Source organism: Centrocercus urophasianus, unplaced genomic scaffold (assembly GCF_019232065.1).
Source record: "Centrocercus urophasianus isolate 14NV4802_14NV808 unplaced genomic scaffold, USGS_Curo_1.0 seq_16, whole genome shotgun sequence".
Classification (NCBI taxonomy): domain Eukaryota; kingdom Metazoa; phylum Chordata; class Aves; order Galliformes; family Phasianidae; genus Centrocercus; species Centrocercus urophasianus.
The window spans coordinates 31,866,044-31,881,993 of NW_024884711.1; the positions used below are offsets into that span (position 1 = coordinate 31,866,044).

At 47.8% G+C, this 15,950-nt stretch overlaps 2 protein-coding genes across 2 annotated transcripts in view; both read left to right on the forward strand.

Annotated features, from left to right (window-relative positions):
- LOC122159639 (myosin-IIIa-like) overlaps positions 1–2,458 on the forward strand; it is a 57,805-nt gene extending 55,347 nt beyond the window's left edge. Inside the window, exons 24-25 of the mRNA XM_042817426.1 lie at positions 993–1,133; positions 2,344–2,458. Coding sequence (XP_042673360.1) covers positions 993–1,133; positions 2,344–2,458 — 256 coding nt within the window. The remainder of the gene's footprint in view (positions 1–992; positions 1,134–2,343) is intronic.
- Positions 2,459–4,503: 2,045 nt separating this feature from the next.
- The window catches only part of GAD2 (glutamate decarboxylase 2), a 31,742-nt gene continuing 20,295 nt past the window's right edge, over positions 4,504–15,950 (forward strand). Inside the window, exons 1-7 of the mRNA XM_042817143.1 lie at positions 4,504–4,579; positions 4,743–4,802; positions 4,901–5,059; positions 5,779–6,012; positions 9,243–9,333; positions 10,156–10,268; positions 13,056–13,171. Coding sequence (XP_042673077.1) covers positions 4,504–4,579; positions 4,743–4,802; positions 4,901–5,059; positions 5,779–6,012; positions 9,243–9,333; positions 10,156–10,268; positions 13,056–13,171 — 849 coding nt within the window. The remainder of the gene's footprint in view (positions 4,580–4,742; positions 4,803–4,900; positions 5,060–5,778; positions 6,013–9,242; positions 9,334–10,155; positions 10,269–13,055; positions 13,172–15,950) is intronic.

Consider the following 15,950-nt stretch of genomic DNA (forward strand, 5'->3'; position numbering starts at 1 on the left):
GTGTGTGAATGGGCTTTCAGTGCTATCCTTGGCTGAGGCTGCAGAATACAAGCACTATATCAAAAAAATATATCCTAAATGAAGTTATATTACATATATGCCCTTAATATGTGCATATAGCTTCATTCAACCACTTTTTAAATTGCACTTCATTATGCAACTGCTTAAAGGACTCACTTAACATCCATGTCAGTTCTAAGTTACAGCTCTTCTGGTGCTGTTTGTACCTTGAAAATAATACAGTTATATTACGTTTAGCGAACAATAGTAATAATAATAATAATAATACAGTAATAATAATTTTCCCATCTTGCCTCAGTTTGGCTTCACTTATCTTAAATTTGGTTAAGCAGTTCCATGACAGCATCTTCTTTCGTGTGGTGACTCTACATTATTTGAACATAGCAATTGAAATCAAAGTTATTTCTACCACTGTGAGAACAGAATTCTGAAGGTTCTTCTTCAGGTTACTTTTAGGATAGATTTTTTCCCTAACCTTTCTAAACTGGATATTTGGATTGTGGTGGGTTTTTTTTGTACATATTACATTCTGTTTTAACATTCTAAAAACATACAGACATCTGCATTATTGGCACCAGTATCTGAACTGTTTGCTTTAGACTCTCTTCATATAGTAAGATGGAAAAAAAAAATAGGTATCTTTAGGAAAATTATTCATATCTCCCTAAGAGAGATGCCTAAAATATATCAGATGAATTGTAACATAAACATGCGTCCCTACTGAATGCAGTAGTAAACTCAGACCTTTTTAGTTACACGTTTGCTTTATGAACATCTGAAAGTACCTAGGCATTGCAAAATTGTCAGCATCTGCATCATACAGCAGTTACATTCCAGAGAATCATTTCTTATGTTCACATATATTCTTTACATTCTCAACACAGAAATGATACCTGGTTGTATTACTTTTGAATGTTCAATATACTGTTCAAAAGTGGAATTGTTGACTTAGATTACTTATTTATTGACAGTCTGGGCAAGGTGCTAGATTTAGATATCTACTACCATGAAATTTCATCTACTGGTTCCACCTCAAAGGACAGCAGCTCTACCACAAAAAGGAAGAGACATCCCGTCGAGCGCAGAACTTCAACTTTAAGAACTACTGAGAGGTAACTTACAGAAAAGCATAGTAGGACAAATAAACGTTGCATATCCTTGCAGAGAAAAAATATGTTATGTGCGTGTTCATTAAAAAAACAAAACAAAACCACAACAAATTAGACAAACTATTTTTTTTTATTTGTTGAATCTTGCTAAATTCGCTTGGAATATGGATAGCAGAAAATTTTCCATCTTCATTTGGAGGCACAAATGATAGCATGGTTTATCTCCAGCCTGCCCACCTGTTTTGGCTTCCAAAGCTACAGATGAGATAGACTCCTGCTGTAAATCTTTGATCGAAAATCAGATCCAGCTAAAGCAGAACCTGGCTCATTTCAGCTTCCAAAAAGCTGGACATATGCCGAATTTTTCACCTGCTTTCCACAGATAAGGCCCCTGCTTGAGTGCCTCCTCCTGCTGTCCCACAGCACTGTTTGTGTTCATGGCTGTGGCAGCACCGCTGGAGCGGGTAGTCGGGAGAGGAGCTCTGCAGGGTGGCTCTTCCCACACAGACTTCATAGAGGGGGACCTCTGCTGGGCACAGAAAATTCATATTCTTAGCAATGCTCAGGCACAGATTGCGCATACAAAAACATCCACGTTTATTTTATTTATGGCTCCGTTTGTATCTTCATATATATAAGAGAAACCTGCAAAGCATCCAAGTAAAAATGTAAAGAAAACGCCAGGATGACTGCTGGATTTAAAAACATATCCAAAATAATAACAAAAATGTTGGTAGAGCTTTCTGTGTTTGTTGCTTGTTTTACTTTTTGGCACTTTACAGGCAATGTTTACGTCCATTGTAGAATGGCACTGTGAAGGTGCGGGATTAAACATCATGTGAGGGAATCACTTCACTTGTTAAATGATGCTTTGCCAGGGCTGTTAATTACTCCAAATCTTTCACTCTTCGGCTAGAAAGCTGTGAAATAATGCAAGGTCGGATTTATATGGATGAGAAATAGCACAACATGTTCTCGGTGGCCTTGTGCCCTTTGTTGTGACCCCATTGCAGAAGAACACGTTCTGCGTTCATCTCAGCTGCATTTGTTCTGAGGCGCTGCTTCCTGCAGCACGGGTGGATGAGGCCTAGCACGGTTGGGTTTTCTTTCTGTTTTTGTCTTGAGGGTGGAAGTTAAGCGACCGATTAGGAGTGTTTGCCAAGGTAAACGTTTTCATTTCAATCCCTGAAACACTTCTGCACTTAATCCCTAGGTCAAGGGTTGCGGAGAGCTCCCTGGAAGAAAGCAAAGCAGAAGATAATCCCTATGACTACCGGAGGCTGCTGCGGAAGACCTCGCAGCGCCGGCGCCTTATCCAGCAGTTCTAGCCCCGCTGCCGTTTGCTGTTATTAGCATCATCTTTTTTATCATTTTATACCACATGCTTCCTTTTTTTTCTTTTTTTTTTTTTTTTTTAAATCTCTGACATTTCAGGTTTACAACATGTGTGTTCATGTCAGTACGAATTACTGTAGTTTACAGCCCAACACCGATGCAAAGGGACACCATCACTGCTGGCATATACCTTTAGAAAAATAAGGAATCAGGTTTCCTTCAGATACCACTACTGCATCTTAAAATTATTAAGCATTAAGCAGCCTAAATGTAGGCTACCTTCCTCGGTGCATGTTGTTTTTCTCTCTGCATTTAATCACTCTTACCCAATTAAAATAAACCATTTAGTTTATCATTTCCTCATTAAGCCTCCAAAATCCCATAGGCACCTCCAGAAAACCTTAGTTATTGTTTCTAGTAAATTGTTTTACAGGAAGAAATAAATGACAAGGACATCACAGGGGAATTTCTATTTATTTTAGGTTTACAGTTCCTAAATTTTGGGATAAGCTCTATGTGGTATATGTCCCTCTAATGAAAACAAATGATTAATTGATCGCGTTCTGTAGCAGTTTATTTCACTACTGACTTTCCTGTAAGCCAGTGGCCAGCAATAAAGGTTAGCACTGCATGTAGCATTGGAGATGTCGGAGGATGGAAGGACCCAGCTCTCACCCCGTCACTAACAGAGCATTTGGATCATGTTTGCTTTGTTCTGCTTTGCATTAGATTTTTAGGAACCTTAATCTCTGGGGTGCCAAGAAAGGAACAGAAAGATGCTCTCCGGTTGATTGCTGCCTAAATGTAATGATCATTCTTAATCAGTTCCACTAGAAATTAAATGGAAATAAAGGCGATAGCCACCGTGTTCAAAATTTCCCCTGATTCCTTATTCACAGGCCCATATTTTGCCTTATTATGCAGATAATTGCCGTTATTCCTTTCAGGGTTCATAATTGCATGTTGCCAGCTGTAACTACAAGGGGAGGCAGATTTTGGGAAGCTAGCGGGAAGGCCTGGCCGTGCCCCTGCCGCGCTCCATAGAGGCTACAATAGCACAGGTTGGGGCTTTGTCCCCCCGCACACACAGCCCTCAGTGAGGGGTGGGCCGCCATCACCTCCGGACCTCTCACCGGCAGCAGTGCCACAGCACCGGGTTACAACGTGCTGCGATGTAAAATTTGCGATAAATCATTTAAATTTTAAAATCTGCGTTAAAGTTGCTTTCTCGAATACTATTCAAACGGTACCGTTAATAACAATGCGCGAGGCAGGGACGCGGCTGCCCGGGCCTCAGCACCGACAGAACAGGGCAGCGGGACCGCCGCGCCGTCCCCGCCGAGAGGCGCAGCCAAGGCTGAGCCCTGGGGCTCAGCTCGCGGGGCGCGGGTGCGACCCGGGTGTGCGAGAGCAGCGCACGGCGCGGTCCGAGGGGCTGGGCGGCGGAGCGGCGGCTCGAGAGGAGCAGCGGGGTGTTCATTCCTAGGGCGGCGACGGGAGAGAAGCGAAGGGCTGCCCCGCCCCAGTCGCCCGCTTGCAGCCGCGGGGGGTGCCCCGGGAAAGGGCGAGGGAAGACGGGGATTTCTCAGCGCTTCGCGGGTCGTTGGCAGAGGGGAAGCCTTCCCGCCGCTCTGGGGACAGGTGTCCCTGCCCTCCTCTCGGGGCTGCACAACCGTAGCTGCGGTGCGAGAGAACGCCCTCCGCTCCACCCAGCGCTGTGCCGGTGCTCTCCGTTCATCCCGTCCCGTCGGTGCCCGCCCGGAGGTATCCCGCCGCCGCCGCCGAAGCGCCTCCCCCCGAGCCGTAGGAACGGCCCGGCCCGGCCCGGCGAGGACGGCCGCCGCTCCTGCAGGGAGCGTCCTGGGGCGCCCACGGAGCCGCCCCCACCCACGCGTGCCCGGGGCGCTCCCGCCCCCTCCGCTCGCCGCCACCCGGCGCAGCCGCGCGCTCTCACACGGCCGCGCTCTCGCCCTCGCGCACACCCGCTCGGGGCTGCCCGGGCTGCAGCTCTCAGCTCTTCGTCCGTTTCGGCTCCTTCATGGCGAGCCCCGGCTCCGGTTTCTGGCCCTTCGGGACCGAGGAGGGCTCCGCGGCCGCCGAGAGCCCCGGCACAGGTAGGGCGGCGCAGAGCGGCCGGGCCCGGCCCGAGCCGACCCGACGGAACCGCGGCGCCCGACGTCGGTCCCGGAGCTGCGGGACCGGGGCGGCCAGGGGGGTCCCGAGGAAGGGCGAGACACCCGCCCGACCCGCGGACCCCCGCTCCGTTATGTCTTGCAGCCAGAGCCTGGTGCCAGGTGGCACAGAAGTTCACCGGAGGCATCGGCAACAAGCTGTGCGGTAAGGGCTGGGCTGCGGGGCGCCGGGGCTCAGCCTCGGGCCGGGGAGGGGGGCCGGGGGCCGCGGCGCTGAGCGCGCGTCCCCTTGTCGTTGTCAAGCGCTACTCTACGGAGACGCCGAGAAGCCCGCGGATCCCGGCGCCAGGGCGACCCCGAGGGCGGCGGAGCCACGGCCATCCTGCCCCACCTGCACCTGCGACAAGAAGCCCTGCGGCTGCCGGAGAGCCGACGTCAACTACGCGTTCCTGCACTCAACAGGTAACGGCGCTCCGCGGCGGCCTCGGACACGGCGGCTCCGCAGGGCACCGAGCCCCGCACCGCTGCGCAGCCGCTGGAAGTACAGAACGAGAGGGTTCCCGAACGCAATAAAAATGAACACGCGGCGCTCTGGAGCCTGAGGGTCTCTCGCTGTGAGGATGAGCGACCTTCCCGCTGCGGACCCTGTGGGGGTGGTGGTGGGGGTGGGTTGCGGGGAGGAGGAACCCTACTTGAGCTCACGGTGACTTTGCCCTTCAGCAAAGCCTCCCGCCTCGTGCTGCTGCGGGACGGCGCGGCCGCGGCACTGCCCGGAGCGCAGCACCGTGCTGCCAGCCAGCTGTGGGCTGCGGGGACAGGGCTCCATCGCGCACTGATGGCGGGGCGGGGGTTGCGTGCGGCCGCTATCTTCCTGTTTACCAACTTCCCATTTTTTCCCGAAATTCGTTTTTCCTTTTTTTCCCCATTCACCTGCCATCTCTTGCTGTCTCAGAAATTGATCTGAAATATCCTGGGTGCAAAACCCGCTATTTTTAGATGGGGAAACGAAAACCTGACCGCATCCCTTGGCACATCCCTTGAAACACGGTTCACATTCCTTAACAAATCAAAGTAAAATTTCTTTATGCTGAACACAACAAAAAGATCTCCCAGACACAAAAGGAGCAGCTTGGGATCCGTGCAGTCCCGCAGCAGTGTTAACTTTCCCCCTTCACCCCCAGACCTGCTGCCAGCGTGCGACGGGGAGGCAGCGACGCTGTCCTTCCTGCAGGATGTGGTGGACATTCTGCTGCAGTACGTGGTGAAAAGTTTCGACAGATCAACAAAAGTGATCGATTTCCACTACCCCAACGAGCTGCTGCAGGAGTACAACTGGGAGCTGGCGGAGCAGCCGCAGACCTTGGAAGAAATCCTCCTGAACTGCAGGACTACACTCAAGTATGCCATTAAGACAGGTACGGCTGCACTGATGGAAGTGGTATCTCGTTGTGTCCCGCAGCGTTACAAATCGGAGCAACCCTGGAGCTCTGCTATTTCCAGGCAGTTTCTGACAGAGCAGGGACTGTTTCCAGCCCTGGGGCTGTCGGTGCAGCATCGCTCACCCCTTCTCATTTAAAACGAATCCTCTGATTTCCCCCTTTTTTCCTCCTCTCTGTTTTGCCTGGTGGGGGCCAGGCCTGTGTCTTAATTCCCCTGGACTAGGGCAGCAGTGCAGGGACCTTCCCAAGGAGCAGCCCCAGTCCAGCAAACGTGGATTGGAGTCCACGGGGCTCCGGGTGGCTGTTTGCCACCTCTGTCCCTTCACTTGTGTAAGGACTTAAAATTAGAAATGTGTCTAAGCTCTCTGCAGAATTTTTTTTATTATTATTATTACTTTAGGGTTAAGAATAGAAACAAAGCTTAAATTGCTTGAATTGCCCTTTTTTTTATTTCCACTGGGAAGCTGTGTCCCATTGCCCGGCCATGCTCCGGGGCCACCTTAAACACAGACAGAAAGCGCAGCGGCGATTAGTGCTGAGACTGGGAGATAAAGCGGAGTGCACAGAGCTCTTGGGGAGAATTTGAATTGCTGAGAAATTGCTTAAAAATAAGCGTGCACCGATTGCTGGGAGAGACAAAGGCTGATGAGTGAATGGGGGCTGTAGGGAGACTGCGTGCGTTTTGGTCGGCTTGTAGGAGCAGCCTGATCCCAGCGGCGATCGGGGCTCTTTGTGATGCTGTGGGTTAGTGATGGCCGTGCCCAGCCGTGTGTCAGTGGTGGACGGTCCAGTGCTGTCTGAATGTTGGTAAAACACTGCGATGAATGGTGAGATTGGTGCTACCCACAGAGCAGTGGCAGAGGTTAGTGTTCCCAGTGGGTCTGTGCAGGGCATGGGCAGTGCCTTCCCCACTCGTTGAGGGTCCCTGGAACCAAAGCGCAGAATTCTTACAGCGATTTTCGTTAACCTGCGGTGTGATAGTCATTCTTCTTTGAATTGTCTTCAGAATAATGTTAACTATTCCCTGGCATACAGATGGGAGGCTGCTCCCTTGCATTTCTTTGCTGCTGTTGTAATGCAAACAGCGTTCCCCTGGTTGGAGGAGTGACCCTTGTGGGGCTGAAATGTGCGGGGTTTACACCCAGCCCCTTTCTCTGGAGTGGAATGCACACCGTGCCCTTGGAGGAAGAATTTCTAACAAATACATAGCTTTGCTGTCTGTTTCGAGAGGCAGGTGTTGGGGGGGCTCTGAGGGGCTCTCCCCATTGTCACCCCTTTGTTCGGTGATGGCTGCACAGGCAGACGTGCACTCTGAGCCCCTCACAGGCTGTTTGTTGTTGCCTGGAGCATGGCTTGTAAGCAAAGCCGCAATTTTCCGCAGCTTGCTCACGCATCAGAGTGTCACTTAGATGGAAAAAAGCCCAGCAGTGGGATTGGGGTCAGCCTAGGGGGTGGGTTTGCCGCTGTGCTGAGTGTGCCCTGCAGAAAAGCAGTATGCAAGCAGCAACTTGTGCTCCGGAGATATCGCTGCTGGGAGGTGATGCTCCTACAGTCAGAGTTCTGGGATGTGGCTCCACATTCCACCCGTGTGGTTCGCAGATACCCAAGCAGGAGGCTAGAGAAATAAGCAGTGACACAGAGCTGTCATCTGGGGCTGGGTACTGCCAGAGCATTGCTGAGACACCGGGGCTGCAAATGTGAATTCTGTTGTTCCTCAGCTTTTTGGTTTGGGTTTAGCTCCAAAGAGAGAGTTTTCCTGGTCTTTGGGAGTCTTCCAGGGCTTCCTCTTTCACACCCTAATTCTTTAGGAGCGGAATGTGGGAGCCAGTGAGGAGCCTGGCTGTGATGCTGAGCCCAAGCTGTGAATACTGAAATCTCAAAACCAACTGAACAGCCATCACAGGGGAAGTACAGAGCCCTGGTGCTGTGGCCATGTGTAGCTCTGGTGGCAGCAGTAGGGCACGTAGGGAGCCACCCACCCCATGTGAGCATGCATCCAGGGTAGTGCTTGTGGGGTGCAGTGCCAGCTGTACTCTGCTGGGGCACAGCATGGCTGGAGGCAGCACCAGGGGTGTCTCAGGGGAAGGAGACGAGATTCCATGCCCCCCACCCCACACTGCTCTGTCCCACAGCCTGGCTGTATCGTTGTGTGCTGTGGGGAGGGGGCAGTCCCCGTGCTGCTGTGATCTCATGTCCGTGCCTGATAAGGGACTGCTGGCAAGCAGAGATAAGTTCTCCCTCAGCTCTGGTTCTGCCTTCCCTCAATCATCCTGCTCCATCTTTTGTTTTCTGTGACGGCCATAGCAGCATGTTGTCCGTGGGGCAGGACAGGTGCTTTGAAGGCTCTTCCTCCCATCGGACAGCATTCAGATAATTGTCACCCGTCCGTAATTGTATCGGTAATTGTGCCATTTAACAGAGCTTTGCAGAGTGTGTGTAGGAAAAACTGAGCTGTGATGGTTTCTGTTCTTGTTTTAATCTTTCTGGGCACGTTTTTAAGAAAAATCGCCAGGGGGATTTTGGAAAAATACCAGGAGCCAAATAGATTAACAACATAAATGAACTTGCAGCCAATTGAGGATATTCCTGTACTGCATCCCGATGTGGCAGCGGTGCTGGTTTTGTTTAAAACCACAATTGCAGGCAGCCTGCGTGTAATTGCAGGCTGGCAGAGAAGAGCTGACGAGCACCGCCACCGTCCCCGCCATCTCCATGCGATCATCTGCCGCTGAGTTGTGAGCAAAGCAGTCACCAAAGTGTTCCATTTTCTCGTTTTGCCCCGTTTATTATAATGGTTAGCTATTCATCACTGATGTTATATGTCCTGGCAAGCCCCGCCGATGGTGGCTCGTGCGCGCCTTTCAGAGCCAGCCAGGCACAAACCATTCGGTGACAGCATGTGACACGCGAGCAGGAGCGAGCCGCTGTTTGTGCGAGGCAGCGTCGTGTTCATCTCCAAGGCACGTTGAGAGGATAATGGGGAATGCTGGCATTTATTAGTCTGCATCAGTGAAATTACTCTGATTTTACTTGGAATGAGAAAGAAGAAAAATCCTGCCTTTTCCAATACATACATTTATTGCTGTTTGCTTTGTTTCGTGCCTTGAAAGGACTTCCTTCGGTATAGAAACCCCGAGGTAACCGTGCTGCTCAGGGCTGAACAGTTCCAGTCATCTGACTCCCGGTAACGTTTTCCATTTATGCAGGGCATCCTAGATATTTTAATCAACTTTCAACTGGATTGGACATGGTTGGGTTGGCAGCAGATTGGCTGACATCAGCAGCAAACACTAATATGTGAGTAGAAGAAATTTTTTGTGATATTTAATATAATTTTATGGCTGTATTGTACAGTATTAGCTGCTGTAGCTGAATGAAAGAAAGAAAATTTTTATGTTAAGGTTGCTGGAAAAACAATTGTCTGCTTTTAAAATGATTTTGACATTTAGCAGCATGACGATTTTCCATAACATTCTATAGGCACTGAAATTTGATCATAGAGATATGATGTCAGAGCTTTCCTTTGCTAACCTCCCCAGAATTGTACAGAAAAATTATTTTAGTATTTTGCATGCATAAGTATGTAAAATGAAAGCTTTGCTAAGAGAACAGTTGCATTTAACTATAGGAATTAGGTACATCTCATACACCAAGCAGTTAGAAGCATTGCTTCCTATAAGAAAGAGGTGCAGAATTTAGAACATTTTTGGTAATTTTTTGCACTTTGAGGCTCGGAAGCATTTTTGTGCACGTGTTTAGCTCCATGCACTGTCTTGTCGTCATGAACGGGGCTGTTGATGTGTGTGCATCAAGATTTGGGCCAGCAGCTCTTGAATTCAGGGCAGAGCCTCGAGCCTGGAGGAGGTGGGTATGAGCAGTTTCACTGAAGTGGGTGGAAATGGAGTCTCCAGAGCTATCTGACATCTGTCATCTGACTTGATGTCAGATATTTCAAATATCTGACATCAAGTCAGGAGGGGGGTTATCAAAAGTATTGTAAACAGGACTCTATTCAATATGAGATAGAGTATATTGAGGCTATCATGTAGTGCAGTATTGGAAAAAGATGTGTTAGAGTTGAAGATGAAAGCATTAAATGTGAGCATTACTGCGTTTCAGGTTCACCTATGAAATTGCTCCAGTGTTTGTTCTTTTGGAATATGTCACGCTACGGAAAATGAGAGAGATGGTTGGCTGGCCGGGGGGCTGTGGCGATGGGATATTTTCACCTGGTACATGATATTTCAAGCTTGCTTTTTGGACTATGCTATGTGACATCCCCTGTAGTTAAAGAGTAAACATAATTAAATATGCATGTTCACGAGGACGCTTGCTAATAACCACTAGTGGCCTCTCTCTGAGATAAAGCATTGCATGTTTTTGAATTTCAGGGATGTGATTAAGAGGGTCTGTTTGAGCAAATTGCACTGCATTATGAGCAGCTGTAATGGCACATGGGAAACATAATCAGAAGAGACATTGGCCTTGCCCCCACTTTTTGTAGAGTACATGAAACAGAAAGAGCGTTGTATTAAAACAGCGAGAAGAAATGTTGCCCATCACCAAAGGGGGAATTGGAGCAAGGAGGTAAAAATAGGACATCCCGTGAAGTAAATTCAGTGGTTAGTTAGGGTCCCACCAACAGCACAGTAAGCAGTTAGCTTTCCATGTATGAGCTGGCCATGATGCTCAGCAGGGACCTCAGAGGGCTCCTTCATCTGAGTGTCTGGAGGCTCAGACCTGCTTCCATCTGGGCACATCAGTAAGGCAAAAATGCCTGTGGTGCCTGTGGAGAAGTCATTGACACCGAGACACTGCATTCTTAAGGCTTTCATTTTATTCATTCCACCTAGTCTTTTGCTTCACATCTTTTGTCACTGAACCTAAATATTTTAGCCCATCTATCTCCCCAAATTGCAAAAGATCAGAAGAATTTACATTGGGCACAGCGTCTTGGTGAGTCAAAAGAGAACAGACTGATAGTTGGGGTAGGAGCTCTTCTGGAAAGAAAGCTCAGAGACCTAATGGAGGGGAAAAGAGCATTTGGACTAAATACCAAGCAGAAGAAAGACCTTGTGGATAACAGCCTGGGCTGTTGGGAATCCAAGTGCAAAAGTTCCAGCAGGGCTCATCAGCAGCTGACTGCGGGCATCCAGCTGCCCACGTAGGAGCTGCTGCAGGAGTTTGGGGTTGGTCCTTTCTGCAGAGGTGGAAGAAGAGATGAGCTTACATCTTGTTCCTGTGTACTGCATACGCAGAACACAGAGGCCTGACAAGGGTCTTCAGATTTTATTGGTGTGTTTTGTTGTCTGCCATTAATGGTGAGTGTAAACAGAGCTGCAAAATTAAAGACAGAATGCAGGCTTATTGTTCATAAGTTTTTAGGGTTAAAAGAGTAGATAAAAAATACTAGGAAAATCCAGCATTGAAGCAACTTAACATTTCAGTCTTGATTCTTTTGATGCTGAGCCCACTGACTTTGGACAAGATAGGCCAAATTTCTTCCACCTGGACACGTTAGTTCATCTAAATCATCAACAGTAGCTGCTGCATGATGTTTGCATATTTTAGGGATGTGAACCTGAATATTTTCCCTTAACTTCTCTCCATGTCATGTTACCTCATTTGCTGAAGGAGGTACAGAAGCATGCTCGTACCTCCCAAGGTACTGTAAGGAGAGGAGGAAGCAGCCCCCAACCTGCTCTGAGTCCTGTGCCCCCAGTGCCATTCCCCTTTGACAGGGTCACCAGCTGTCACACTGGGGCTGAGGACAGGAAGAGCCTAGAGCCAGGGACCTTGGGTAGAAGAGAAGGGCAACACCCTGGGCTTGATACAGCAATTCCCATTTCTTCAGTGGAGGGAGTGGATGTGTGTGTGCATGGTGCATGTCATCCCAGCTGCCATAGCCCAGCTACCTTTGGGATGAGCTGAGCCATTCCCTGGCAGTGCTTGCTTGTGCTCCTCCATCCTTAGGTGGATGAAAGTTAGGAAGCAATTGGACCTGTTCATTTAAAAACCTAAAACCATGATCAGTGTACACCTTTTTGTTTTATAAATATATGTGCATAAATATAAATACACAATCATCTGTATGTGTGTGTATATGCGTATACTATATATGCAGGATAAAGCTGTTGGGTTTTATGTGTACATGTATGTTTATGTGTGTGGTGGTGTGTGTAATGTGAAAGTACTTGGACTCTGCCTTAGGCCTCTGCCTGCATTATATTCCCATAGTGCTCATGCAGTGTTAATGTGCAGCCAGATACAGTTTGGCTGTAGACGCAGAGACTCAGTAACAGTCTTGGAACCATAAAATAAAGAGCATGTTTATAATCTGTGCATTGATAATTGAAATACAGGAATGAAATACTGTAGACCTGTCATTTGATGCTTACATGGGTGTTTAAAAGCAGTGTACATCGGTGATTTTAACAGTAGTGCAAGGGAGAGGTAACCTTTTCCCCTCACTCCCACTGGAAAACAGATAAGAAGAAAAGTATTTATTAGAATGACCCTTTTTTCCTTTCTCCTCCCTCTCCTACTCCAGTTATTCAGAAGGCAGTGTCTCTTGGTACACAGTGTAGGTTTCCTTTTTCACTGCCAGGGTGTGAAGCATCACCCTGCTTCAGGAGGGAGAGGACAGGTCAGGTCACACTCAGAAGCCGCTCACAAAGTTGCCTTGTTGATGTGCTTGGCATGGACTGGCTGTAATGTATAGGTGGCACATAGATAAAACTAGGGACTAAAGGAAAAATGGTGACAAAAAAAGAAGATAAAAGGAAACCTCAATCATTTTTTCCCACTAGTGTTTTATGCATAAATTGTTCCCTGTGTGTAGTAGACCTGTTATTGTACAATCCAGCTCTGTGGAACATCAGGAGAAAGAATGCACGTTTCTGACACGGGACAGATATGTTAACAGGAGAGTTAGGAAAACCATAGCAAAACTTATCGTTTATACTGCAATGATATTACACTGCATAGAAAAAGTAACAGTGTATTACTGTGGACTCCAGGTGGTGCCATATCTAACATGTATGCTATGTTGATTGCACGTTTCAAGATGTTCCCAGAAGTTAAAGAAAAAGGAATGGCAGCTATTCCCAGACTGGTTGCCTTCACTTCTGAACACGTATGTGTTTCTGTTTTTTCCTATCTGATACATCTGCTTGCATGAATTCCTGTATGGGAACTGCTGGATCACGGCCTGAACCTCTGATTGATCACCTGAGGCGAGCGCTGAGTCAGCCATGGGAGCACAGGTGAAGGCAATTCTCCTGTGCTGCCGGAAGGGTGGAGCCTGGCTGCACCTCTCCTAAGGCCCATTTAAGAGCTGACTGCCGGGGGGGGAGGATCTCTTCTGGAGATCCCTCCTCTGGAGTTTTGCAGTGAGCCCAGGATACAGGTAAGCATTCTACCTATTCTGATTTGGTATAACAACTGTGTAGCCGTACTCTCTGGTATATTTCATAAGTATAACATCTGTACGTTCATTGATTATACAATTCCTGATGAGGAAAGTAGCTAAACAAGAATTGGCAGCCAGATGCCTTCATTTCTGTTATTCCTTCACTGGTAATGAAGAACTGGGAGGGGACTGGCTTCTTACTCTGTGGAGGGATGAGCTGTGTACTCCTGTGTGGCTCAGGCTCAGGGAGAATAGGCTCCATGGACACTGCCCTTTTGGTTCCTCTGCCTTGAGTCTATAAATGCGGTATGGATGGTAGAGACCACATCAAATAGCAGATGCACTATGCTGGGCTTCTGTGTGCTGTGTCCTGGGCAACAGATCGCTGTGAATCAGAGTACTTCTAGCTGGAACCACTCCTGCTGTCATGTAGTAAGGGTAATAACGCCCATGAAGACAGTAGCACTGAAGTGCAGTGTCCAGCCAGGCATGCTGTGGGGCACTGGGTTCACTGTGGGTTGCCCTCTGAGCATAGCTCTCAGCACGGCAGGGTTCATCCAGGTGCCAACAGGAGCTGGCTGTGCACTGAGTGGGGAAGGCTGAGAGGAAAGGAGATGGGCACGAGGGCGTTGAGTGGTCCGTGCTGGGGAAATGCAGCTTTTTGCTTTACAGACAGCCATGCAGAAGTTGTGTTTCTTTGTGTATTGTGGGGGTTATTTGGGACTTAGGACCATTTCAAGCTTCTTGCAGCTTATAGTGGTACAAGGGGAAGGGGAAAAGAGGTTGTACCCTGAAGGGCTGTGAGCTGTCTTCAGGCTTCATGGTCACCTTTTGAGTTTCTTTCCAGCTAGGTTGATTCATCCAGAAAGAACTCTGATGGCTGGGTTCAGCAGGCTGCCATCCTTTCTGCTTCACATCTTCCTGGCTGCCTTTTTGACTTAGAAAGCATGTGCTGCTTCATACAAGTGTGAGGAGCTCAGTGTCCTAACAGCTGGTCAGAAATGCTGGGAGGCAGTCTCTTTAAGGATGGGGTGCAATGCAGAACTGCAGGCTCCAGTTTGCAGAATAATTGTCCCCAAAGCAATTGGACAAAAATATTCTGTATACGCTTTGCAGCTCTCCAAAGTTAGCTTCACAGCTAGAGGTCCAGTATTCATATGGAAGTTACAAAGCTAATAAGTACTGCAAATAAGGTTCAGCATGATTATTTAAAATAACAGATCATATTAATCGTTAGAGAATTTCATTGTATTCATTGCAATGGGATGTTAAACAGTGGACCTAATTGTGCTATCGGTCTCAAAATAATGAAATGAGCTTTAATAATTGTGTTTTCATGCCAAGGAAGAAGCATCTCCCTTAGCAAATTAAACATTCCAAAGTCAAATACACAGTGAATCCCCAGAATAGCATTTTAAATGTTACATTTTAAAAGTATCCTGAAATTCCAATTATGTCCCTCCCTCAAGCAGTGTATGTGGTACCACATCTGCTAGGGAAGCTGAGAAACCCCACTAGGTAAAGATAGGGTCCTTTAACCCTTAATTGCCCAGCAGACAGGGATTGGGCTTTAAGCTTCAGGAGAGCAGAGAGTTGCAGAGATCCAGAAGCACAGTCCCTTTTTAGTTAAGAAATGTCATGCAGAACTTGAACAGGCAGTAAGATACAAGGATGGCATTTGTCTCATTTATCATGTCACACTGATCTTCTGCTCCCTTCCAGGCTCCTCAGTCTGACTCTCGTTTCTCCCTGTCACAGCTGCATGCAGTTTTACAACAATGGCTGTGGAACAAGCAGGCTGTAAATGAAATGCTGTTGCTTCCCCACACTGCACGTGTGGTGTAGTAATAAACAAAGCTGTAAGTCACTGGATTTTATTAGAAACATTGAGATTTTTTTTTTCTTGAGATTTTCAGTTGGAAGCAAATTTTCCAGTATTAGTAATTCTCTGTCAAGAATATCAGCATCACAGACCAGACTCTATTTTCATTTCTACCAATCTAGAGCTTCTGCTATTATGAGTGAAGTTACTCCACAATTGCTGCTGATATTGCTGTGATCCGAATTTGGCCATGATAGGTTTAGCTGCCAGAGGGGAGAAGGGAAGGGAGGAGTAATTCACAGCTCCTCAGTAATTCCCTTCCTAATTTAGGAGTACGTTATGTGCCTAAATTGAGAGCTTCACTTCGTGTACGATCAGTGAGGAGAAGCATCTCTGGAGTGAAACTCAGAGCATCCAAATTAGGAACTTAAATGTTCCTTAATTTAGATATTTTATATCACCTTTGGGAGAGGTTTATCTTCTTCATCTAACCAGAGAGAGACACTAGACTCCTGACATGCACAACCTACATTCAGCCTAAAGTGGGTTATGTGGCTGTTCCAGCCCTGCCCATGCATGTTTGTCAGGTCTTCCCCAAGTTCAGTAGGGCTGTGACATCTCTGTCTTTGCTTCTGATCATTTCTGTTTCACCAGTGACACTAAGGCACATTATAACTGATT